Source organism: Pyrgilauda ruficollis, unplaced genomic scaffold (assembly GCF_017590135.1).
Source record: "Pyrgilauda ruficollis isolate IOZ18807 unplaced genomic scaffold, ASM1759013v1 scaffold190, whole genome shotgun sequence".
Classification (NCBI taxonomy): domain Eukaryota; kingdom Metazoa; phylum Chordata; class Aves; order Passeriformes; family Passeridae; genus Pyrgilauda; species Pyrgilauda ruficollis.
The window spans coordinates 214,691-239,485 of record NW_024518096.1 but is presented as its reverse complement, the minus strand read 5'-3'; the positions used below and the strand labels follow the sequence as shown (position 1 = coordinate 239,485).

At 43.0% G+C, this 24,795-nt stretch overlaps 1 protein-coding gene across 1 annotated transcript in view; it reads left to right on the top strand.

Moving 5' to 3' along the window:
- The window catches only part of TMEM255B (transmembrane protein 255B), a 66,303-nt gene extending 45,578 nt beyond the window's left edge, over positions 1-20,725 (top strand). Inside the window, exons 5-9 of the mRNA XM_041465745.1 lie at positions 4,437-4,517; positions 8,400-8,485; positions 11,197-11,356; positions 17,277-17,420; positions 20,242-20,725. Coding sequence (XP_041321679.1) covers positions 4,437-4,517; positions 8,400-8,485; positions 11,197-11,356; positions 17,277-17,420; positions 20,242-20,409 — 639 coding nt within the window. The 3' untranslated portion in view covers positions 20,410-20,725. The remainder of the gene's footprint in view (positions 1-4,436; positions 4,518-8,399; positions 8,486-11,196; positions 11,357-17,276; positions 17,421-20,241) is intronic.
- The last annotated feature ends 4,070 nt before the right edge of the window (positions 20,726-24,795 follow it).

The window sequence follows — 24,795 nt, the reverse complement described above, 5'->3', positions numbered from 1 at the left end:
ACCCTTTGCTGCACAGCAATATCAAGCCATAATAGCTGGTATGGATTAATCAATCACCTCTTTCCTCAGAGAACAGTGTTGCCTCCAGTCACAAGCACACTTGGGTGAAAAGTGTGCTTGTCTTCTCCATTGAAAACCAAACCAATAAAAGGACCAATTTATTTTTTAAGAGGAAGAAAGTGTAAGAGGTAGAAAAACTGTGTAAGCCAAGAGATCAGGGTCAAAAGTGAGGATCTTTCTGTATTTAATGGAGGGAGACTAGACAGCTCTCTCACTGCCTTTAAGAATAGACAGAGGTGTCTGAGGGGAGTATCTTAGCATTCAGGGTCAGACTCAGCCTCATAGTGTGATGTGGTGGTGTCACTCATCAACAACCTGTAGTAAGATGTGAATGACCCAAAGGTAAGGCCAGGGAGCATGTCTCCAGGTGCTAAACTCATAACCTATGATACTTTGAGAGAACTTATTAGTCTGCTCATAGCCTGACATAGACTCTGACCCTCTTCACAGAATCAGAGTTGCTGAGACTGGGCAGAACCTCTGGAGATTTCTAATCCAACCACCTGTGCTTAGAGAAGTGTCACCTAGCACAGGTGGCTCAGAACTGTGTCCAGTTTGAGCATCTCCAAGGATGGAGACTCCACAACCACTCTGGGAAACTCGTTCCAGTGTTTAATCACCCACAGAATAAAAAAAGGTTCTTCCTATGTTTAAATGGAATTTCCCATATTTCAGTTTGTGCCCACTGCATCTTGTCATTTTTCTGGACATTACTGAGAGAAATGTGGCTCCATCTTCTTAACTTCCCCATCAAGTATTGATCCATATTGATAAGGTACATGGGAACCTTCTCTTCTCTAGGCTGAACAGTCCCAACTCTGCTTCTCTTGTGACAGATACTCCAGTCTGTTAATTCACAGACCATGTCTGTGGCCTCTATCATACTGGGGAGCCCAGCGCTTTACCCAGTATTCCAGATGTGTCTCACCAGTGTTAAGAGGAGGGATCACCTTCCTGAGCCTGCTGGTGGTGCTCTTTGTAATGCAGTCATGAATACTGCTGGCTTTTCTTGCCACAAGGACACATTGCCGGCTCATGTTTAACTTGCTACCCACCAGGACCCTCTGTAAAGCTGCTCTCCAGACAGTCAGGCCCCACTCTTTTCTGGTGCATGGGATTATTCCTCCCCACGTGCAGGATTTGACATTTTCCTGTACTGTACTTGTTGAGGTTCCTGTGGGTCAGTTCTCCAGCCCAGGTCTCTCTGAATAATGACACTGTCCTGTGGTGTTTCAGCCACTCATCCCAGTTTTGTATCATCCGCCAGCTAGCAGAGGCTGCACTCTACCCATCACCCAGTTCAGTAATTGAGGTCCTACACAATATTGTCCTAGCACGGACCCTAGGGGTAGACAACTATCAAGTCACCTCCAGCTGGACTTCATGTCACTGCTCCCAGCACGATGACCTCAGCAGTTCTGCCAGCTTTCAGTCCGCCTCACTCTCCAGTTAATTAGCCCTTATTTAATCAGCTTGTTTGTGAGAATGAGAGACTGCCAGAGGGATTAGTGAAGATAAAGATCCAGAAGCAGGTGAGCAAGAGGCTCTACTCATCCACCAAGCTAGTCACATTCTTGTAGAAGGTCAACAGGTGGGTCAGACGTGACTCTCCCTTTGTAAATCCATGCTGACTACTCCAAATTGCCTTCATGTCCTTGAGATGTTTGGAAATAGTTTCCAAGATTATTTGCTCCATCCCTTCCCATCAGGGTGTAGTTCCCTTGATTGTCTTTCTTGTCATCCTTGAAGACAGGATGTATCTCCAGTCTGCTTAAAGGTTCTGTATACTGATCCCCCTTTAGCAAGGGTAATTCTTTCTTATGCCAATTTTTTCCACAGGTCTCCACTGTGGACCAAGGCAAAGAAGGCACTGAATACTTTGATCTTTACCACGTCTTTGTACTATGTTGTCTGCCTTATTCAGTAATGTGCACATATTTTCCTGATTTCCCTTTTGCTGCTAATACACCCAATAGAAGCCCTTCTTCCTGTCCTTGCTGGACAGAATTCCAAGAGAGCTTTGGCTTTCTTATACCCCATCCGTGCATTCTCATATAATTTTTCTATTTTCCTCCCTGGTGATTTCCCCTTTATTGCACTTCTTGTAGACTTCCTTTTCATGTCCGAGATACATCTGGAACTCCTTGTTTGTCCACACAGGCCTCATGCTGCCTTTGCTTGATTTCCTGTTAGAGAGAATGAACTGTTTCTCATTTTGGAGGAGATGAACCTTGAATATCAACCCACTTTCCTGGGCCTCATTGCTTTCCAGGATGGTATCCCATAGGATTCTTCCAAACATATCACTGAGTAAGCCAAAGTCTCCTTTCTTCAAGTCCAGAGTGGGAATCATGCTTCATCCTTTCCAGATTTCATAACATTAGGGAAAAGGCTGCCCTTGACCTTCACATCCCTGAGCAATCTTTCCTTGTTTGTAACTATGAAGTCCAGCAGAGCTCCTCTCCTTGTCAGCTCCTTGTTCTGGCAGAGGAACTGCAATTCTCTTAGACCTCCCAACCAGATTTGTCCCTGGAAGTCATGGCTAAAGGCTAATGCTTTCCCAGGACTGTGGAAGAATGTTGACCTAGTTCAAGACATGGCATGCTGTTCGTGTGGTATTTGCTTTTCCTCTAGAGAAGAAGATTTACTGAAGCTTTTTTCCTTACACTTGTGTAGTATAAATAAATATTTTTGGATGCAGGAAGCTAACCTTTCTTTAACCCTAGAGAGTTGGTGTCCAAACTTGCTTAAGTTCGCTGGAGTAATCAGAAAGACAAACAAGCTGATGGAGGGCTTTTTTCATTGATCTCTCTGCATTCCTGCCTAGCTCTGCATTTTAACTAATTATGTATTTTGGATCAGCAGATTTATACAGTTCACACTTCATTATCCAACAAGCAAAGAATACTCTGCTTGTGAGCTGAAGTAGTGCAGATCTTTATGCAAAATCTGGGTTATTCCTGGATGGATTTTAAAGCTTTAAAATGCAGTATAAGTTAATCAGTGAAGATTTCTGCTAACAACTGAAATAGTCCTTTGCTTGTAAGTTGGCATGGAAAGAGGGGATGGCAGATAGTGGGTTTGCATCTTCTGTCTTGGATCTGGTCTGACTGACTTACCGAGGATCAATGAGCACTTGAGTGCTTCCACAGAATCACAGAATCACAGAATCACAGAATCACTAGGTTGGAAGAGACCTTCAAGATCATCAGTCCAACCCATGCCCTAACAGCCCAACTAAACCATGGCACTGAGTGCCACATCAAATCTTTTTTTAAACACATCCAGGGATGGTGACTCCACCACCTTCTTGCTGCAGGGGGTTATTGTGGCCAAAATGCAGGACTCGGCACTGGGACTTGTTAAACTTATTGGACTCTGCCCATCCATCCAAACATTCCTGGTCTCTCTGCAGAGCCCTCCTACCTTCCAACAGACTGACACACACTCCCAGCTCTTCACATCTTTGAAGGCACAGACCAGGACTAGATAAGTGATGGAAAGTTGAAAAAGTTTGGGTTTTTTTTCAAACATAAGTAATTCCGACACTGCTTTGGGATAGATATTGGATCACGGAGGACTCAAGTTGTCAAATCCTCCCAAAACAAATATGGTCTAGTCCTGAAACTGACTGAGCCTGGTATGCACCCTCCAGGCTTCAAAGTGGCTGTTTGCCAAGGTCAGAAGCACACATTTTCCATCTGGCTGAGGATATTTCATTTTTTCTTCCTTTGTATCAGTTTGTGGGAACTGTTACAAGCAAAATATGAAATATGAGCAGTGAATGCATCTTTTACAATAGCATAAATGGAAAATAAGGCAAAACCAAACAATGTAAATTGCTTTCCCTTTATGCCTCAATTTCTTCATTATTCTTTTTTTTACTTCTGGGGTTTGAGGTGTGTATTATAAGTGGATTACTCAAACTATTATCTACTTTACTTTGTTTTCATGGACTTTGTTGAAATTCTTTAAAAAGAAAGTCCCATATCTTGAAAACAACCTGCAAAATTGATCTTGGTTCTTAGGTAAGAAGCTGTTACAGAAAAAAGAATGACTGGACCATTGTCCGAGCAGTACTATTTGACGTTGAGTGTGGTTAAATGACGTCAAGTGGTTAAATGCCAGAGGTGATGTCTTTGAGAGAAAAATAGATGATACTCACATAGCTTAGTGGTGGAGTGAGGATGGAAAATGTAGCCCTGAGGAGAGCCATTCCAAAAAGAAAGTCAACACAGGGGGTGTGGGCCTTTTACCCAAGTGACTGCAATTGCTTCAGCTCCACAGAGCTGTAAGCATCTTCATGGGGACATGGGACATAGTGCCTTCCACTTCCTCCAAACCAATCACTTTTTTGGCTGTTTTTCTCTTTACAGGAACCCAGACCTCTGTATAACAAAAGATGCCAGTTTTATTCAAGTGGAATAGGATTCCTATATGATGCCTACCAGACTGAGGTAAACAAATTCACCTCATCATGTGTTCATTTCTGCTGTGCTGGAGAGGAGCAAGGGAGATGTTTGAGAGCATGTTCATGCATGTAGATCATGGATAGATAGAAATGCCATTGTTTTTCTCCTACGAATTACTCCCTGCTTGTCCAAGCTTCTGATGATTTAAAATCACTAGTCAGTGCAGTTTTGAGTCATCATCAGTGTTTGTATCCAGTACTTTACTCTGGGGTTGGAATGATTCCTAGTCCATCCATGCTGTAGAATAACTGTCTGGAATGTGTTTGTCACATTGGCATCTTCCTCTAAGAAGGCTTTTATAGACTCCAAGTGGAATAGGAAATATCTAAATTAATCCATTCGTATCATCCAGAAGACTTCAAATCTCTGTATTTATCCAGCATAGGTCAAAAACATTAGTATTTGAATGCAGCATTTTTATTATCTCAATGACATTAACATGGTCAGGAAAGTGCCCATATCCAAATGGCCAGCTTCCTGAGAAGTCCAGATTTAGTTTCTTTTCCTATTTTATTATTGTGGTAAATTGGTGGAAGTGAGTAGAAAAGCGAAATGGAGAACAGCTAAACAGTGGTATAACTTTTAGTTTTTTGTCACCATTCCTGCAAAGGCTAGCAAAAGGTGTATGGGGAATGGTACCACTAATATTTCTAGAAAGCTTAGCAAAATATGCTACCAGGTTAAGCAACTCCTTAAGTCTTGCTGCTAGGGCATTCTGCTGTCGATTCCAGAAAATGTATGGCAAAAATATTTCACTGATCTCATGTAGAAGACCGACCCAGACAAAGTTCTTAAGTGTGACAGCACCCTTTCCTGTAAGATTTACTCCTTCCTCTTCTAAAGTGTGCATGCACACTCAGACTCAGACATGGCCTGAGAAATGCTTCTGATTCCTGTAATGAGAATGTGGTTGGTGCCCCACTGACCACAATTCCTTGCAGGTGACCCCAGCTTCAGGCTTCTGGCCAGATGGTTTTCCACAGCTCTGCTGGTTCTGGGAATGTCTAAACTTGGGCCACCCAGAGCTCCTTCCTCTATTCTGGAAAAAAACCAAACCCCGTATCTTTTAGAAGCGTAGGTAGTTTGTAATAACATTCTTGTCTGGTTGTTCACTGATTTAGAGTCAGTGCATACTAATTCAGAGTTAAGAATTCATAGCATTTATACTTAGCTTTTGCTTTTCCAGAGGTTGCCAGGTAGTGAGCAGGGGACATGCTCTGCATGCCAGGCAAACATTTAACTAGGAAAGCAGATTGTTTACTGACTGCAAGTTTCCTTTTGATTGACATCTCTCACCTGTAAACCATCTCTAGCTCATTTGGTCTGCCTGTTTCTGTTCTCTTTGCTCAAAGCAGAAAGAATTTGATTTACTGGCAATTACCATTACAAGAGAACATATCTTCAGTTGGTGTTGAGGAGAGAATAAATCACAAACAAATGTCCAGGACATGAAAAAGCTGTGTGTCTGGTCACTGAAATGAAATAATAGGTCTTGACATGCAGAACACCCACAAACGGCCTGTTTCCACCACCCTTGCTCACACCACACACTAATTTGTTTATTTTGGTTTATTCACTGCTCTCCTAAAAAGGAGTGTCTTGTGCTATGCATGTTTTAAAAATGCAGTGATAAAAATAGATAACTACAGTAACTTCCTTGGCCAATAATATGTGTCTGATAGTGTAGAAGCAGCCAAAAACATGTTTAAGGTCATGCTGATCTCCCTGTTTTGTACTTCTAGCCTTCTCCATTAGAACAGGCAGACTGGCTTTATTATTGCTTGGAGAGAGAAAACTACTTTTATTTCCTATCAGAAGTGGTCCCCAAACCATGCATCAGATCAAACCACTTCTTTGCAGCCCATTCCATCTTATAAAGCCCTCCTATCCCAATCATGCATATGTGATGGGAAAAGGGTGTTTTAACTCTGTGGGTCCTGGGCCATTTTCACTGCATACAGGAGGTCAAAACCAAAGTCTGAAGATCCACTGAATGCAAAAGTATAGGGCATCCAACAAAATGGCTGAGGGATTTGCTCCAGGCTGTGCTCCAGGATTGGTTTTCAACCTGCTTTGAGAAGTAGCCATGTGGGATGGTTCAGTCACTGCCTTGATTAAGCTGTCAGTGTCAGTAAGTGCTCCTCTTCTGCAGAGCAATGGTGGTGAAACAAGGTCCTGTCTCAGGGTGAGATGTCCTTGTGACAAGTGGGATGTGTCTGTATCAAACTGTGAGCTCCATTTCCAGATGGCATCCTAGACTGAGACTGTCCTGTTATAACCTACCATTTTGGGATAGAAGAGCTGATTTGTATGAGACACTAACCACAGGTACAGCCTTGTCCTGAGCAGCAAAGCAGTTCCAAGGAATCATTTAAATCTTCTTCTGACATTAGTTTTGTCACCCATCTTCCACTGCTTGATCAAATCCTGCTAAGGACAAGTGTGGCAAGTTGGAGACCGGTTGTGAGATGAACTTGCTCTGTTGCTGAGTGTGTGTGCTTAAGGCTTTCCTTTTTTCTGGGAACAAGCACATGAGGAGTACAGGCTTATCAACAGTGGCAGTTTTCATACTAAAAGGATACACAGATCCAGGACTTAGGAAATGAGAAACATCTAGTTTAACATCTCTTGTGGACTATTCCAACGAGTAACACATTCGTGGCTAAGCCAGAGCTGTCTGATAAACTTGTCAAAAGCAGGCATGTATTCCTATGCATGCTCCTTCTACTTTTTCACTATGAGGAGTTTTCCATTCAATAATATATTTTAATTGCATTTTGTGAATAAAATAGTTCTCAGTGGTTACAGAGATTTTTTTCATATCAAATAAAAGCTGTAGAAATAATGTATTTTCTGACTGCTAGCTTTTAAAACCTGACAGCTCTCCAGGATTTCAAAGTCAATAAGCTAAAACTCTCAGGGAAAAAAAAAAAAACCAGCTCCAAAACCTTATATATAAAGTATTTCAATTGGTCTGTAGTGCCAAATAGAAGTGATTAATGCTTACCATACTTAAGGAGTCATTAAAATGATTTTGTGTCTGGATGGAGAGTGGCTTACGTGTGCCTGCCTTTATTGTTCTAACATCTGTCCATCCCTGCAATTCCTCCTCACATAAATAAACCTTTCCAGTTTTGAATTCGAGAGCCTGCAATAAATGGGACTTATTTGCTGGAGTGCTTGGGTCTTTTCTGAATTATTCTGTTTGTGGGTTTGAAGATTATTCTTGCTGTTGTCCATAATTACTTCCTTCTTCAGGAGGGTTTCACTGAAAGGGGAGAGCTCCCATTTATTGGAAGCTGTTCAGATAAATTGGCTCCCTTGCCATTTCCCCACTATAACAGAGTCGTTCTCTTATCCACTCCAGTGTTTGCTGTAGTGTATCTCTCCAGACCACAGTCAGCTTGTCACAGCTGTAGAGATCTGAGTCTCCTGGCTGCACACTCTGAGTCTCAGCAGAATAGCACCAGGCAATGCAACAAAGTGCTTGAAAACTCTGGCAGCCCTGGCTGCAGGCTGGTCCTGGGAGCCCTGGGCTCCATAGCGAAAATTCCCTCAGACTCACTCCTGTGAGCTCAGGGATTGCCTCTGGCTTCCAGTCATGAATTTTGGAATCCCAGGATCTTTCTGCACAACTGGTAATACAACTTGACAATCTTTTTTTAAACACATGTTGTAAAACTCTCAGGGAAAAAAAAAAAAACGGTTTGGTTTGGTTTGGTTTTTTTTGGTTTTTTTTTTTTTGGGTTTTTTTTTTTTTTTTTTTTTCTTTTTTTTTTTTTTTTTTTTTTTGCGGTCAGTACAGTAGGATGATTCACACAACCCTGAAACATTGAGCATAAAAGTAAGTTTCTGCTTTTTTGGCAGGTTACATGTCATACCTTAAACAGCAAGTGCCAGCTGAAAGTGAAGAGTAACACATGCTATTGCTGTGATCTGTACAACTGTGAGAAGTAAGTACCTGTGTGCATTCTGTGGCCTCTGAAAAATTCTTGGTTGGTTGTCCTTACTTGTAACTGGTAGGGCCTGAAGAAGTAACACAGGGAGCTTGTGTGCTGAGAAATCCAGTTCCTCTGCAACTGAAGTCCTGATGCCAGCACAAAGTATGTCAGGAGTTGTTCATTACTGCTGATATTATTTCAGTTTCTTTTTCTTTGAATATGCCCATAATTTTTTTGCTGTGTGATCAAAGCTGATCACTCAGTTACATCCCTGTTCAGATATACTGTTGGTCTGGCAATGCATTTTTACCATTAGATTTACTGAATCTTCTGCTTGGCTCACCCTTAGCACATGTCACTGTCATAAAATAACAGAATGGTTTGGGTTGGAAGGGACCTTCAAGACCATCTGGTTCCAACTTCCCTGCCATGGGCTGGGATACCTTCCACTGGACCAGGCTGCTCAGAGCCTCATCCAATCTGGCCTTGAACACTTCCACTAATGGGACATCCACAATTTCTCTGGGCAATCTGTTCCACTGTCTCACCACCCTCACTCTGAGAAATTTCTTCCTAATATCTAAATCTTCCCTCGTTTTGTTTCAAACCATTCTCCCTTGTCTTATCTCTACCTGCCCTTGTATATCATTTTGCTATGCACTCTGGTGCAATCTCTGCAACCCTCTACAGTTCAGCCACAGTCACTTTTCCTTCTTCCCCCCTGTATATTTCTCATCTTTCTTCCTTCCTACACCTATTTTATTTTGGTTTTGCCTCCTCTTCACATGCTAGCAGCCCTGAATAACCCCAGTCCTCTGTAGGACTTGGCTTGTATGATGCCAGACACAAATATTTTAGGTGTAGGGAAACAAGGTGGGAACAATCGAGCTTCTACACAAGGCTTCTGCATGAAAAAGCTTTTAGCCAGGTGATATCCCAGCTAGAGAAGTAAAAGAACATTTGGGGCCAGAGGGAAGTGATTTATGCAGATGGGAGACACAGAGTGAATGGTCTATGAAATTGATTAAAATCCTATGTAGAGTCTTGGGAAAGGTAGAGACTGCTGAATTTTGGTACCTTTTTTGTGACAGACAGATGATGGAACATTGTATTTGCAATGCAATATGTGAGAATGCTTCCTTCTGTAGTACACAGCTAATGCCTGCACGTTAACACTGAACCAAACAGCCCAACTCAACACAGAAAAGAACAGGGCAGTTAAAGGGGTGAAAGTATCTGGAGTTGTCAAAAAAAGTGACTGAAACAGTTGCTTAAAGTAACCACAAGGAGAGATCAGGCATATTTCCCTTTCAGATGGGGATCCTCAGTGCCATTTTTCTAAGACATTGAGTTTGTTTGAAACACTTGGGACTGTTCACTGCTGTGATGTTATCCAATGATATATTAAATGTGTGTGTTCTGCTATTGTCAACATTCTACAGTGGACAGCAAGATCTTATGGCACTGGCATGGACGAATCCAGGGTAAACAAGCAGTCATGCTGCTCTGGAGACTTGGCAATTCCAGTTCACAGCCTGGCTAGAGAGAAGTAGGAGGAGGCACAGGCCCACAAAGTGATTTGTTATCAGCCATAGAATAGACTGATATGAAGGTAGGATTGTAAATCAAATTTCCTCAGCCTCATGGCAGCTGAAGCTGTAGGTTTAGTAGTTAAGATGGGCTCATGGCAGGGCCCAGGTGATCTCAACAGTAGTGGTTCTTCAGTGCCAGAACCATGAACTGAAGCCATTGATTGGATATTTCCAGAAGTTACTGTGCCTGGCTTGGTTCTTCTCAGAAATGTTGTGGACTGCTCTGCAGAGCTTTCCCTAACCACACGTGCACATGCTGGCCCATGCACTGGGGATGGGGGAACAGAAGAGTGAACACAGACTGCCCACTTCTGGTTTCCACCATAATCTGATGGCAATTTGGCAATTTCCTAACAGTGGAAAAACAGGCTTGGCATTTAAAAAATCTTTCCAATTCAAATAGCTGCCCTAGGAGCTCATTAGTGGGCTGAAATTAGGGCAGGTACTGGAAAGAACTACAGGAACCTGTGGTTTCAAATTTTGCAGTAGGATATTTCTGGCTTTTGGCAAGACAGTGAGGTGTAACTTCACCACATGCCTGATTTACAATAACCAATGTGGTGTAGAAATATGAACAAAGATTTCTGGATCGTACAAACCCGAGTGTAAAGACATCTTTATACTGTACTGTGCTACATTAATTTGGAACCACAGACACCATAAACAAATGTAGCTAGCTGGCAATATCTCCCTTCCTGTAGCTGAATAAATGCTTAAGCAGCTTGCCTTCCCCAATTTTTGAGATGCCAGCAGATTTCTAGGTGAGCTGGAAAAAAAGCAAAGCTAAGCAAGCTTTATCTGGTAGCTAAATGGAAAGGGCAGCCTCCATATACCAAGATTATGCCTCTCTTTAGAGACGCTGAACAAAAAAATAAAGGGTCCATGCTGGTAATCATCACCACTCTGCCAAACTAGGGTTGGTATTAGTTGGATTACCTTTGATACTGGCCTTAGCAGAGCCAGTTTTTCAGCAGGGCTTTCTCCAGTTCTTCTGAGCAGTTTTTGGTGGGAGCATGGGTGTAGTACTTTGCCAAAGAGGAAAGCCAGCAGGAAGGAGTCAGATTCTGTAGTGCTCTGTGTTGTGTGTGAAACCATTCCCACTGCAGTGACATTGTCTGCATTCTCTTTCAGTTCAGACCAGTCCTCCAGCTACTATGAATTTCTTGGTGTGAGCAGCTGTCAGGACGTGCTCCACCTGTACAGACTGTTGTGGTCCTCCACAGTCCTCAACATCATCGGCTTGTTCCTGGGGATTATCACAGCAGCTATTCTCGGGGCATTTAAAGACATGGTAAGGCCCACAGTCTTTTGCCTTATGTGAGGGCTTTCTGCTTGTTGGCATTATTAAATTAGTTAAGACCAAGGAAGTATAAATGTACAAAGGAGATGCTTTAAATGTGTTTCCTGGGTGTTGTGGGAGTCTGGAATGTTATGAGCCACCGCAGAAGGTACCAAGAGTATAACCCAGGTTCTTGTTAATAGCTCCCTTGGAGCAGATTGGAATGAAACAACACTAAATGTCACTGCTTTTAAATAAACAATGTAGGGTTTGTTACAGACCAGTTTGGTAGCAAAGGAAAACAGCTATGGAGCCATTTTGGGGGTTATTATCTATTGTAATACAAGATTAAAACATAGCAATATGAAACTGCAACCACATCACAAGGAGAAAGGAAGAGAGAGAGAGAGAGAATGGGGGGACAGGAGTGTGAGGATCTCACCACCCACAAGAGACAAGACTTGGTTGCTGCGCAGTCTTGGTCAAAGTGGTGGTCACTGATCACATCTGTCTGGTGGTGGAGAGAAATCCCCAGAACATAGCATCTAGTGGGTCTATATTCACTCTGGTTCAGGTGGGAATGCTCAGGTACCTCCCACTAGGCGGACAGCTTAACATAATAATGTAAATTATGGGGTGCTTTGGGAATCCTTGACACCTTCTAAGACAGCACAGCTGCCCATCCCAGCAGCAGTTGAGTCAGTTATGTCCCATCTGCAGAGACAAAGATGCTGAGGTCACAGGCAAAAGTCCTGAATTCCCTGGTACTTTCCCCGGGGGGAGGAGGGGGATCCCCACAACCCAGTGGTTTGTGCTAGAGAGCACAAATTAGCATGACAATGGGAACAATCCATCTCCACAGGATCCAGCTCCTATCTCACTGCCCATCATTCACCCTGTGTCTTATCAGATCAGAGGTTTAGCCATTACACACCCAAAAGTTCACCTCCTCCAGTTCAGCTGAGCCCCTTGGGGTCTCAACAAATGGGGGAATGTTTTGAGTCATCGATTCAGCCTCTCTCATGGATTTATACCTTTAGGCAAAGCTGTTGCCAGCTGTTCACAGCTAAGTGGGTCAAGCCCGGTCAAATACATGAATGGAAGAAAAATACCACAACAGTGTGAACAAATGCTGGCAATTCCCTTAGTGGCATATTTTTTTCCCTTCTAATTCATCCCTGATGTGAGTGGCCACTAATGTGTGGGGCAGCATGGAGTTTGAGGATGCTAGTTTGTAGCTAACATGTAAAAGTCAAGTCCTACGTGTGACTGCTCAGCCTTGTGTAGTTCTTTTCCCTAAGAATGGGGATGAATTCTGAAATACCAGTTAAATTTTTATTTAAACAGTTGTGTGCTCAGGACACTTCAACATCCTCTTTTGTTTCAGTAAGGAATGCCACCTTCTAACTACTCCCTGTGCCACACCACCGTGTTGTGTTGATGTGCATCACAGCATTCAGAAGAGACTGTGTGGTGGGAGTAAAGCCCACTCATTCGACTGGACTTACTGACACGTTAAAGGGTGAAGTTGCTGTTCCTGGGATCATCACTGTCAGTGGCCCTGTTTGCTAAAGCAATGCCCGAAGACCAGGCCAGGGGCTCATGATTTGCTAGGCTCTCAGGAGAGCAGTAGAACTAAATGGGCAGAGGCATGGAGATGGAGGTGAAATGCAGCAACCAAAGGGAGGTGTGATAGCAGCACAGGGCATCTTAGATCCATTATGTGTCTGGTCACTGTTGCAGAGAAGAAAATGGAAAGATGGGTAAGATGAAAAAAAAAGAGAAAGAGAGCAGGAAAGAGAAGGCAAGAGAGCTGAGATGTACATCAGGACAGGAGGGGGAGCAGACTGGCAGGAAGGGGCTGCTCAGAACTTGCACCCACTCGGAGCCAAAGACCCAGTCAGACTCGAGGCCGTCAGGTCTGACAGCTCTGACCACCCAGCATTCCTTAGGAAGCATGCCCAGGATATCTACAATGTGTTGGGTGCTTAAAACCATGTTTAAAGTAGAGCAGGACCGTATGAATTGTTTGAAATTCACCTTTGTTAAGAGTTGCAATGTTTCTTGGAAATATTCCTCTGTCCAGCATGTAAGAAATGTGCAGCTGAGCTCTCCTTTGTGCAGGGGACTCCTGCAAGGAATTGGTAACAGATTGCAGCCAGCTACTGAAGAGTTGCAGCTGCCCAAAGGGAGTAGAAGTAATTTTCCCATCTTAATTCATCCCCTCCCTGTGAGAGGAGGAGAAGGGGAACAGAAACAACCATGAAATGAGGGGAAGAGCAGCTTGCATGTGGAGTGAAGGCAGCTCTCATCTACAGCAAGTTTTTGGGAGAGCACTGCAGCTTAGTACCGCTAAGTGTTTTCTCCTGCCTAGCAGATGGGTGTGAGTGCAGCTGTGGGAAGCATGCAGAGAGCCAGCCTGAGTGCACCTAACCTGTCTTGCTCAAACCTAAGCTTACATGAGATTTGGACTGATGCTTTGATACAGCTCTGTGCTTTGCAGGGCCATCACTGCACTGCTCGTGAGGAACATCAAGCCAAGGAGATGTTCCTGGGAGAACTGCAGTCTCCATGATCCTGCACATTCCCTTGCTGAGAGGCAGAGCCTGGGTCGTGGTCTGGGTCCTCTGACTGGGTGGCATAAAACTATGGAGGGAAATCACAGCAGCAGTGGATGTGCAGCTTGACCCCAGGCTTAGCTGCAGTGAGTCTGTCAGGGCTCCAGCTAAAAACCTCATCTGAATAAGCTGTTCAATATCTCCACTGAGTGTGAGCAGGAAAAGGATGTCATAGTTCAAGGGAAAGATGAGTTTGTGTCAGTTACCTCAGCTATGCTTGTGAAAGTCTTACTAAAGCAGCAATCCAAAATGCAATGACCGCTCCTTGCTCCTGCCTGTGCTTTCTCAGGGTTCTTTTGAGTTAGTACCAGAAATAATTTGCTAATCTGCTGCTCCCTTTCCTTACAAAAGGAGTAATTCTTGGGGGAAGACAGGGGCCAAGAAAACATCAAGTAGAAGAGGAAAGGAAAGGGGCATGGGACCGAAATAAAAAGAGAAAAAAAACCCAAAACCCTTTAAAGTATGTGAGAGAACTATTTACTTTGCTTTAAGATGTCACCTTCTCACATAAATGGTCACTGGCATTTTGCAGGGAGAACTGCAAAGCCCCCTGAAATGCCTCACAGCATTGCTTTGGGATTGACTTCCAGAAAACACAAGGCCAGGCTGACTAGTCAAACAAAAAACATCATGTTTATCTCTGGGGAATGCTGGCAGCCAAACCACGTTACAAAGGGGAGAGTTTGCAAAACAGTGCCCTTTCCTTTAAACCCATCATATTTCCTGGACAGGAAAAAAAAGTGTTGTTTTGGTTATTTCGGCTTTTCTTCCTTGTGACAAATTCCCTGCAGACCCTGGCACACTCCCCTGATAGCCTTTTAAGATCTACAGCATGCTAGGATATAGGACATGGAGGCAGTTACCTTAAAGTCACCTCTAACAAAAAAACCTGATCAAGATATTACATCAAGAGATGTAGTTGAGATACCCAAAATGATAACATAATGTGATTATTTCTTACAGAAGTTGCAGGTAAAGAATTACATAGAAAATTACATAGAAAATTTCACTTGCTGATGAGGAGTTAATCTAGAAGCTCCCTTCTCTGTCCTGGTGTTCATTTGATGACTTCTGGATGTTTTTCTGACACACCTTGCCAAGGAATCTGCCTGCCCTAAGTTTAGGGCTGCATTAATCTGAACTACTGATAGTCCTGAGGGGAGAATGGGGGGGCGGGAAGGGGATGCCTTTTAAAATTTGTTAATTAGTCTCCTTCTTGCAGTCCTTAAAGGAATCTCAACAGATTAAATGGCATTGCTTTATCCCCTCTACTCTTCCTTCACCCTGCTCTAAAAAGGAAAGCAAAATGAGCCCCTAATTACTGAGCTACTTGCCATGGGTTTATGTCTTAGCACTCATGCAGCTACAGGTGATGTGAAAAGAAGCTGGAGCTCAGACATAAATGCTCTGGCAGGTCTGTGTGAGGCCAGTGAGCTGGCACTGTAAGCACTCCCTGGCTAGTTCATAGCTCCTTATCTCTTTGACTTGGGTGTTGATGCAGTTTAGAATGTCTCAACCCACCCCTGTATTTTAGGTGAGTAATTTAACACAGAGTTACTGGAATACTTGATAAAAGCATCCAACCAGCTTCAGGAACCACAAATTGTTGCTGGCCCTGGGCTGAGACCAGATAGGATGATTATAAGGTGCTTGGAATTAGTAGGTGTGGTGTGGATGACTCCCCAAATTTGTCTTCTAGGACTGTTGAGATGTTCATCCTTAGCAATTAGAGAGCATTGCTCTGTGGGGTGATGGAATGTGAGAGGACTGAGAGAGGTTCTTAAGAGAAGAAGCCAAAGGGGGTCACACAGCAGCATCCAAAGAGACCACACCAGAAATTTGGTGACAGATGCAGAATAGGCATCTATATTTCACATCTGTGGGTAAAGTTTCTTGACTCATTTATGTCAGAGGGATCTGATTTTGTCCCTCTTCTGAGGGAGGAAGGGCGCACTGTGCACTGGCCCCAAACCTTTGGGTCTGAAGCAAGCAGGTTACCTGCTCCTCCCTGCTCCTGAGGCAGTGTCTTTTCATGTCTCCCCACCTTATCCACCCAGCAGGGCAGGTAGAAAGGTGAGTACCTTGCAGATGAGAGCGTTTTGAGGAGGGTGCCTTGAAGATAAGAGACTTGCCTTCTCTCATGAAATAAGCTCTCTGTTTTGATCCCAGCCTTTCTCCATGCCAGCTCCTGAAATGCCAGATTTCCCCAGGAAACTAAAGCCTAGATTTTTCAGTAACCTTATGTGGTACATGAGTGACCTAGATGATGTTTTCCATGTACAAACACAATTATTATACTTCTTTCTCAATCACAGAGAGATCTCACAGTGTCTCCAGAGGGTGCAGTAGTTTATATCTCCCACTGATAAATTTGAAAGGAAGTGAAAAAAAAATCCTAGCTGCTGCTTTCAGCATTTGTCTGGCAACTACCATATTTTATTATTTCAGTGAAAATTCCATTCTCTCATGTGGAGGAATCTGCTAACAAAAACAAAGGAAATAAAAGAAACCACTGGATTTATCTCATGAAAATATTTCACAGAGCTCTGTTGCTCTGCTGTCCTTCACAAATTGTTATATAGCACAGGGCACAGGGTTTTAGAGTTTAACACAAACCCTCTTTCACATTCAGGTTTTGATCTTTCTTCCTGACCAAGATTTTTTAGCTGTTTTAATGTGAGCTGTTACTTCTTCATTCAAACTTCATTTTGCCTTGTAATTAAAAGACATGCCAATAAAGCCATGAGAGAAGGATTTTCTGCAGTAGGAATGAGGTAAGCACATTGTGAGTGATGCTGGAGAGCCAGCAGTGAACTCCATTTCCCAAGTGAGAGTGAGCTGTGAAAGAGGAGCAGCTGGTCTGGAAAGGGAGATCTAGGTAAATCTGTGTAGGAAAGCAGAGAAAAAAAAGTCTTGAGGGCATCAGATTGTTACTATTGGAAGGAGCCTGCAGCAACTGGTGAAGGACTTGGTGTTTGGTGCTGGATGAATAAGAAGAGGCAGCCAAAGCTGTACACTGTGCAGTTCAGGGTGTCTTGGATCTGGAGTCCTGCCAGAGCTTCTGTAACTGTTGCTAGGGAAGCACCAGCAGCCTTTTTCCAAGGGAAGAAGATTAAAATAGCTGTGTATTTTTACTCAGAAAATTCATTCCGGATACACCCTCCTCTCATTCTGTCTGCTGGTTTTTTGTACTACTGGTATTGTGTTGGAAAATAGAAAGTTGTTAAAATGTCTTGTTGCTTGTGTTAGGAGCAGCTCCTGCTCCAGCCTCCTCTACACTGGACTGATAAATTGTTATCTTGTGTGCTCAACAGGTACCTCTGTCCCAAATTGCCTTCAGTGCTGCACCTCCTCCTCAGATCTTGTACAATCCTGCCCAGCAGATCCTGACCTACGCTGGGTTCTGCCCCTCTGCAGCAACAATTTCTACCTATCCGTCCTACCCACTGCCTCTTCAGGTACAGGACGGGCACACACCTTCTCACACCATCAGAAAAGCATTGGCTGCTACTCAGTACAAACTCTGCAGAGGCAGGTCCTCTGCACAGGATCCCAGCTCCCAGGTTTGCCTGTGGGATGACTTAGTCTGTGCCTAGTTTTCTGGTCTCTTCTCAGACCTCAGGATTTCTCTGGCTGTCCTTTGGACTCTCACCTGCTGATGAGGCTAGCATATCCAAGACTAGAGAGAGAAGGGGGTAGAAACACATGAAATTAAGCTGAAAAGATTCATGTGAGTAGTCATGAGGATCCATAGTGACTGTTCAGTCCTGTGTCCACTGAGAAACAGAAATACATTGCATTTACCCCAAATTCTTATCTGCACTCCAAAATAAACACTGTTATTTTCTTAGATTTCTACTTTTTCAAATAAGTGTGTTCCTTTATCTTCCTTCACTTTCACAACATTCAGAGGCAGACACCACCAGCTGTCCCCAAGTCAGGAGATGTTAGTAAGAAACACTGGAATCCACTGGGATGGTTACTAAGAAACAATGGGAAAACTTAACTCTATTCCTGGGGAAAAAAGTCAAAGCAAGCCATCTCCCTGTATGTATGAACTCATTATGTTGCAGTTTGGAGAGAAGTAATTTCTGCATCAGTGTATGAATTTTAAAAAATCATAATAAACTTATTCAGAGGTACAAATTGTGAATGAGGGAAGCAGGAATGATTAGGAACAGCCAGAAGCTTAACTGTTATCTGCTTCCATTTCTTGGGAGCTGTGGGCTGAATCCATGGAGCTGGAGGTCCGAGGTCTTCATGTTCCATCTAAGAGCTTCAAGCTGCTGGATTCAGACTCTCACAAGCCCTGCTCAGATGGTTGTAGTCCTTAATCCCAGTCTGGGTCTGGGATTCATCTGGCTGAACACAGGGGCTGTTGGCATGTAGGGATCTAGTACTGCCTGATAATGAGATCAAGTAGCCACCTGACGCCTGCTGCTACTCTGAGAGGGTCCAGGTTCAGGTCCCATTGTCCCCAGGTCATGCAGAGAGACATCTGGGATATCCCATGGCATCCCAAAAGGGCTGTACACTTAGATGTGGGAAACTGAATTTAAGTTTTAGCAGTCCACAGAGCAGAAGACCTTGACTGAGCTCATCTACCCTTTAGAGTCACCTGTGAATTATCTCAGGTTAAAGATATACGACATTTATTCCTGGTCCTGAAACCAGTATCTCACTGAATAAATGCTTGCCAGAGAGGCAAAGTCTATAAAATAAATCTATAAATATAAATATAAAATAATCTCTAAATAAAATGGCAAAAAGAAATGGTGATAGCAAGAGTGCATTTTAAAAGGATGCATCCAGCATTTCTTTTGTTTACTGTGACATGTGCCAACAAAATAATACATCCCTTACTGGTACAGTTCAGCCACAACTAGTCTTGGTAACAGGCCAGCCAGCTGGGCAGGTAATGGTCCTGATTAGCTGGGCAGGGACTGGTGGTGATGACAGCAGTTATGGGTTTTGCCAGTTTTTCCTGCTAAAGAACTCACTGCAGAAACAATTCCAGGCAAACAGATGGAAGCAGTGGTTGCAGATTGAGAGGGGAGGGAAGCAACTACTCCAAAATAAATAAAACCCCAAGCCAATCCAGAACCACAACACCTAATTTTGGAGGTGATGTATCTAGCAGGTCTGTCAGTGTACCTGCACTGCCTCAGAGAGTTAAAGGGCATAAACGAGCCTTCCCACTGGGATGTCCCCATTCTCACTCACTAAGTCACTGTGTGGTACAAATGCAGGACAACATTCTCCTTGCCAGGAGGGTTTGACCCAGGGCAGCAGCCCTTGCTCACATGGAGCCCCATGGAGGAAGCAAACACCTTGGCATGGGGTCTGCCAGCCCTGGACAGCTCTGGAATGTCATTATCCAAGGGCCTGCCCTGGCCCTGGCCTTCTAGATTGTGGCTATTAATTTTTTTTAGCAGCAGGGAACATCACTTGCCCAGATTTTTCATTTTCCTTGAAAAAAATGTCATGATTACTTTATCTTGTTTTTAAATTTCAGGCACTTTAAGGTCACTTAAAAGTCTGAACCTGAGGGGAGCTGAGCCCAAGTCTTCAGCTGAAGGCCATAGCCTGGTGCATGCTGGCATATGAGAGAAGGAGTAAAATCCTCACCCTCTTGAAATTAGTGACAAAACTTGATTTAAAGCAGTAGTAGGATTTTATCCAGAATATTATTCCCTGCATGCATTCTTGTTTTCATGAACCCTGCTTGTTCCTGAAAATGGGCCACTTCCCAAGCTCTGTTTATTTATTGTGCCTTTTTCAGGCAAATCCCCATCATAGCTGACTGCCAAAGAGGGAGACACGTGTCCACCTGTAAAATTTTCTCTTAAGAGGGATCTGCATTTGGCAAATAATTATGCAAGTATTATAACTGAGATTAATTACATCTGAGGTAATTTAAATTTCACAGTGAGGCCTGGAAAGGAGCAGCTACACATAACCTAATCAGTCAGTCAGGTGCTGTGCCTCACCCAGGAAGCCAAGCATCTTTTCCTGCAGAAATTCCTGTTCTGCTGTATTGCCTAGCTGTCTGCACAATGTCTATTAAAAATTACTTGGGTTACAGATGGAATCTCTTGTTTCACTAGACACCATCATTGCTACACATAAGCAGGTGCTTTAGAACTGAAGTCAATGTTGTGCTGCAATGTATGAGAAATTTAATCGTGGGGCTTATATGTAACACATGGCAAACAACACAAAGCTGCAATGGGGTTGTAATCCTTTACTGAAGAAGTTATTTTTCCTTGTCTGATACAGCCTGCCAGCAATTTTCCAGGAACATCATCTACTGACATTTCCTTATCAGAAGAAACTCAGCCTCCATCTCAGTCCAGCTCCAGCTATGGTCTTCCCCCGAATGCTCCAGCCCTCTACACACCAACTTACTGCTTGCCTGGAGAAAAGCCTCCACCATATGCACCATAGAACAAAGAAATTATTTTAGTAGCTGGTAGGCTTTTATTTTGTTTTAAAGAAACCTCTGGAAACTGTGCTGTGCAGGCACTAGACTTCCCAAAGGAGCCCAGCACAGAGTGTTACTGCCACTCTGCTTTTACCCACATCTCCCTGTGAGCAGGGCAGAGCCCTGGAGCTGTGAGGGCAGGCACGCCACCACTCAGTGTGCCTGCAGTCAGGTGTAGCAGAACTTTCTGGCTGCTGTAAGCTTGAGATGTTTCCCTCCCAGTCCACTGCAGAATAGATTTTCTTCAAGAGGAAAAATGAAGAAAACACTCCAGTTCTGCTTTCATGAACTAGTATTGAGGGGTTTTAGCCTGTGTTGTCTGAGTGGGTAGCTGGGAGCTCCCAGAGTCAGTAATTTCGGGTAGCAAGAGTTTGTTTGCTTGTAGTGTTTAATAACTCTTCTGGTGAAAGTGTTGTACCAATAAAGTGTTGCAATTATTTTACAATAAAGTTCACTGTGTATATTTATACTATCCTAAGGCTGTGTATATTTGGAAGGAAAGGAAAACAAAAGAATAGAGGAAGAAGTGCATTACCAAATAGTTTCCCTTTTCAAGTTTCAGATAGAAAGGCTAATTCTATTTGGACTGTTTTAGCTGAACTTTGTGCCAGTCTAGTTTTCATAGTAAAATGTCATGTTAATGCACTAAAAATACCATTTCCAGACGTTTATTTTAGGCTACACTTTAGTGTTCAAATTAATACCTTTCTAGCCAAAAGAGCACCCCCAACAAAACCATTTTAGGTTAAATGCCTCTTATTTATTTTTAAGTTAATCCAAGACCTAATGCAGTTATTTCACAATGACTGAAACAGAGTGAATGAAAGGATGAAAGGAATGAAAGGGCCCAATTCCTTTTTTAATGTATTTATTTTCCCCAAAGGCTAAGCAGCAATACCTTTGGCAGTGACACTGACAGGAAAAAAGCCATGTCCCTGTTGTCTGCACCCTCCCTCCTCACCGTGTACCACATTAGCTGGGATTCCTTTGGCACACACCTGCCGTATTTTGGGACAGGGGTACTTACAAACAGCATGAAAACTCATCTAAATGCTGCATCCCTTCTCTGCATTTTGCTCCTGCAGGAAGGGTGTTGGTGCTGCTTGCTCCATAGATCTTACAGTCTAGACAGCAATGAAGCTCTAGAAATTTCCTGAAATGCCAAAGAGTAAAACAGGGAACGGAAGGTATTTCTTATTAACATTTTAAGCAGCTGCTCTGTATTATGAAGATATTGAAAAAAACTAAATAAACAAAACCAGCTTACTTGACAGTTTCCTTTGAAAGGAAGAGACACCATCAGACCTGCTTAAAATGGAAAAAAGAGTGATCACCCTTTTGCATAATACTTTGCAACTTGCAAAAAGTATCAGTTAATTCATGTGGTTTACCTCTGTGTATAAAAAGCAGATCCAGTACTGATACACATAAGAAGAATTAATTTATATGAACCATAACAGCCACCTTTTGTTCAATTAAGGTTTTTCTGAGATGCAAAGTTTTAGGCCAGTGATGAGGTGCCTTATGTGTATTGTTGACAAGGTGAGTTATATGAACCTGGCTGAGAAAAACAGAAGTCCGAAAAGAGACCATTTGTTTTGTTTAAAACATTAATTTAATGCATCCCAAATGCTTAGTTCGTGTGCAAATACATGCTGTGAAAAGCACAGTCACTCTGACTATGAAATAAGCGAAGCTACACATTTACTTCTTTTACCTGCTATGAATACTGCCAGGGGAACCACCAGGGTCCGTTTTGAGGACTCAAAGTCCAGAACAGACTTGATCCCTTTGGGTTGAACACCTAGACTAACTGAACAAGGATGAAGTCAATGTTTCTCTTGGGTTGAAGCAAGTGACTGAGAAGGAACGAAGGAATGCTTATTGCAGCTACCTCTTCTTCCAAACCTTTCTCCAGTATGGTACTGCAGTAAGATATTAAAAAAAATCATCTTTACACTCTGCTCCCCCTTGTCCCCCCACCTCTTCTGTCATTCTGCAGACTGAGAAATGCAGAGTTTCTCTTCTAAACCACATTTAGAGTCAGGGTGCATTGTGGTCTATGCAAAATATCTACACATACATGCACACATATGCAAAGTTTGGGAGCAATTTCTGCTCTGAATTAGAGAATTAAATGCTCTTGTACACGTGACATTTAGTATGAAACTGCAGAGTACCATAACATACCACAGGATTCATGTTTCCAGGACCCAAAATAATTCTGGCCACATAAATAGTGGCACTTACATTAACACAAAAGTTAGACGTGTTTGTGATTCATTTATACCACATGGTAGTTTTTTTGGAGCTACCACAGAGATTTTACCAAAATACCAGACATGAAACTATTTTGCTAGATTGTTTCATTTGAAAAAAACAAAGTAAAGCAGGGCTCATTTCATCTTCTTGGTATAAAAATAGGTGTCTTCCGAATCTGTAATTTTTTTCAGTGGAATTACTCCAAGACTAAAAGATGGGAGATTTTTGTGGTGGAACCCCAGCCAGCAGCCCAGCCCCAGACAGCCACTCACTCATTCTCCCTTGCTGGGACTGGGGAGAGAATCAGAGTGGTAAAAGTGAGAAAACTCATGGGCTGAGATAGAGACAGTTTTATAGGTACAGCAAAAGCCGCACACACCAGCAAAGCAGAACAAGGAATTCACCCACCACTTCCTGTGAGCAGGCAGGTGTTCAGACATCTCCAGGAAAGCTGGGCAACGTCACATGGAAAACAGTGACTTGGGAAGACAAAGACCATCACTCTAAGTGTCCCTCCCCTTCCCCTTTTGTCCCCCAGCTTTATGTGCTGATTATGAGGCCATATGGTGGGACATGCCTCTGGTCACTTGGGATCAGCTGTCCCAGCTGTGTCCCCTCCCAACTCCTTGTGCACTCCCAGCCCCCTCACTGGTGGGGTGAGAAACAGAAAAGCTCTTGACTCTGTGCAAGCCCAGCTGAGCAATAGCTAAAACATCCCAGAGTTATCAACATTGTTTCCAGCAACAACCCAAACTACAGCCCCATAGTGGATCATAAATTGATCCAGAGTCATCAGTGGTAATATAAAGCACTTTCAGGAACAACGTGGTTTCCCTTGCTCAACTAAAAAAAAAGCAAAAACATAGAACTACTCCTAGGTTTTGGTTTTGACAATCTGTCAATAATATTACTGTCTAGTGGGAAATTTCCTTACAAACTTGTGTGTGGTCAGAGCTGACAGTAGGTCCTTCTTCAAGTATAAATGAGTAGGTTGGTTCAAAGTGATAAAGTTCTGTTCTTTTCTGCCCCACTGCATTACTGCTGATTGTTTTATTTACGATAAGAAGCCATGATGTCATGTCTAATGGCTAAAAGAGTACCTTCCTCTTCTATGCTAAATAAAGCAGGGATCCTTGCTAGAAAATATGCTTGGAATAGTCTTCCCCTTCTTGCCTCTTTTCCACTGGGACAGTTGTATCTTCACAGTTTGGTTGCAGATGTTGCCGCACATGAGGATTATTAGATAATGTATCTCCTTATCTGCTTAGGGAGAACATAACATGACTGACCAAGAATAATTTAGAATTAGACCTTATTCATGCTAATCCTCTGAAGGATGGTATAACCTTAGACACCCAATACTTGGATTTTGCGCCGCAGCATATACCAAGATTACTCAGTTTATTAATTTGATGCAAGAAAGGACCAAATAAAACAAGACTTAAGTGACTCAAGACAGGCTAGGCAAACCCCATCCCAACTTCAGAAGGAAAGCTGAAAAGCTGAACACACTTTATGGCTCTAAAACGTTTCCTGCATAAACCCCCAGAGACATTCTCACCTCATGCAGTTCAGCCTGGCTAACTCTCACAGCTCAAGCCTCTTTGCTCCCATTGCTCACAGTGAATGAGCCAACATAAAAATGCAGCAGCAAAAATATGTCATCACCAGATAATATTCCCCAACCTTCAACACCTCATCATTTACTCCAACAGCTATTGACACAAAAGCTGTATGGCTTTCAACTTGAGTCTTTTCTTCTAAATGTTTCCTGCTGACCCAACTTCATTTTCCATTTTCTGTTGACCAAGAGTTTTTCTAAAGGTCACAACTGAGTCCTTTTTCTGTGGTACCAGAAAGAGAAGCTCTAGAAATAAGAACAGCAGCCACCATTTGCTCTGCAGCTGAGAAGATATGAAATACTGATGAAAGCATATAAACCCCCAACCCTTAACCTCCAAAAAAAACCCAAAAAACCCAGCCCTTGCCCTCTCCCCCACCCTCATCCAGTGTAACCTCCAGATCAGGCACAGTCTGAGTCACTGTCTCCAAATACCAGAATACAGAATAATCTCAGTACAAGTAAA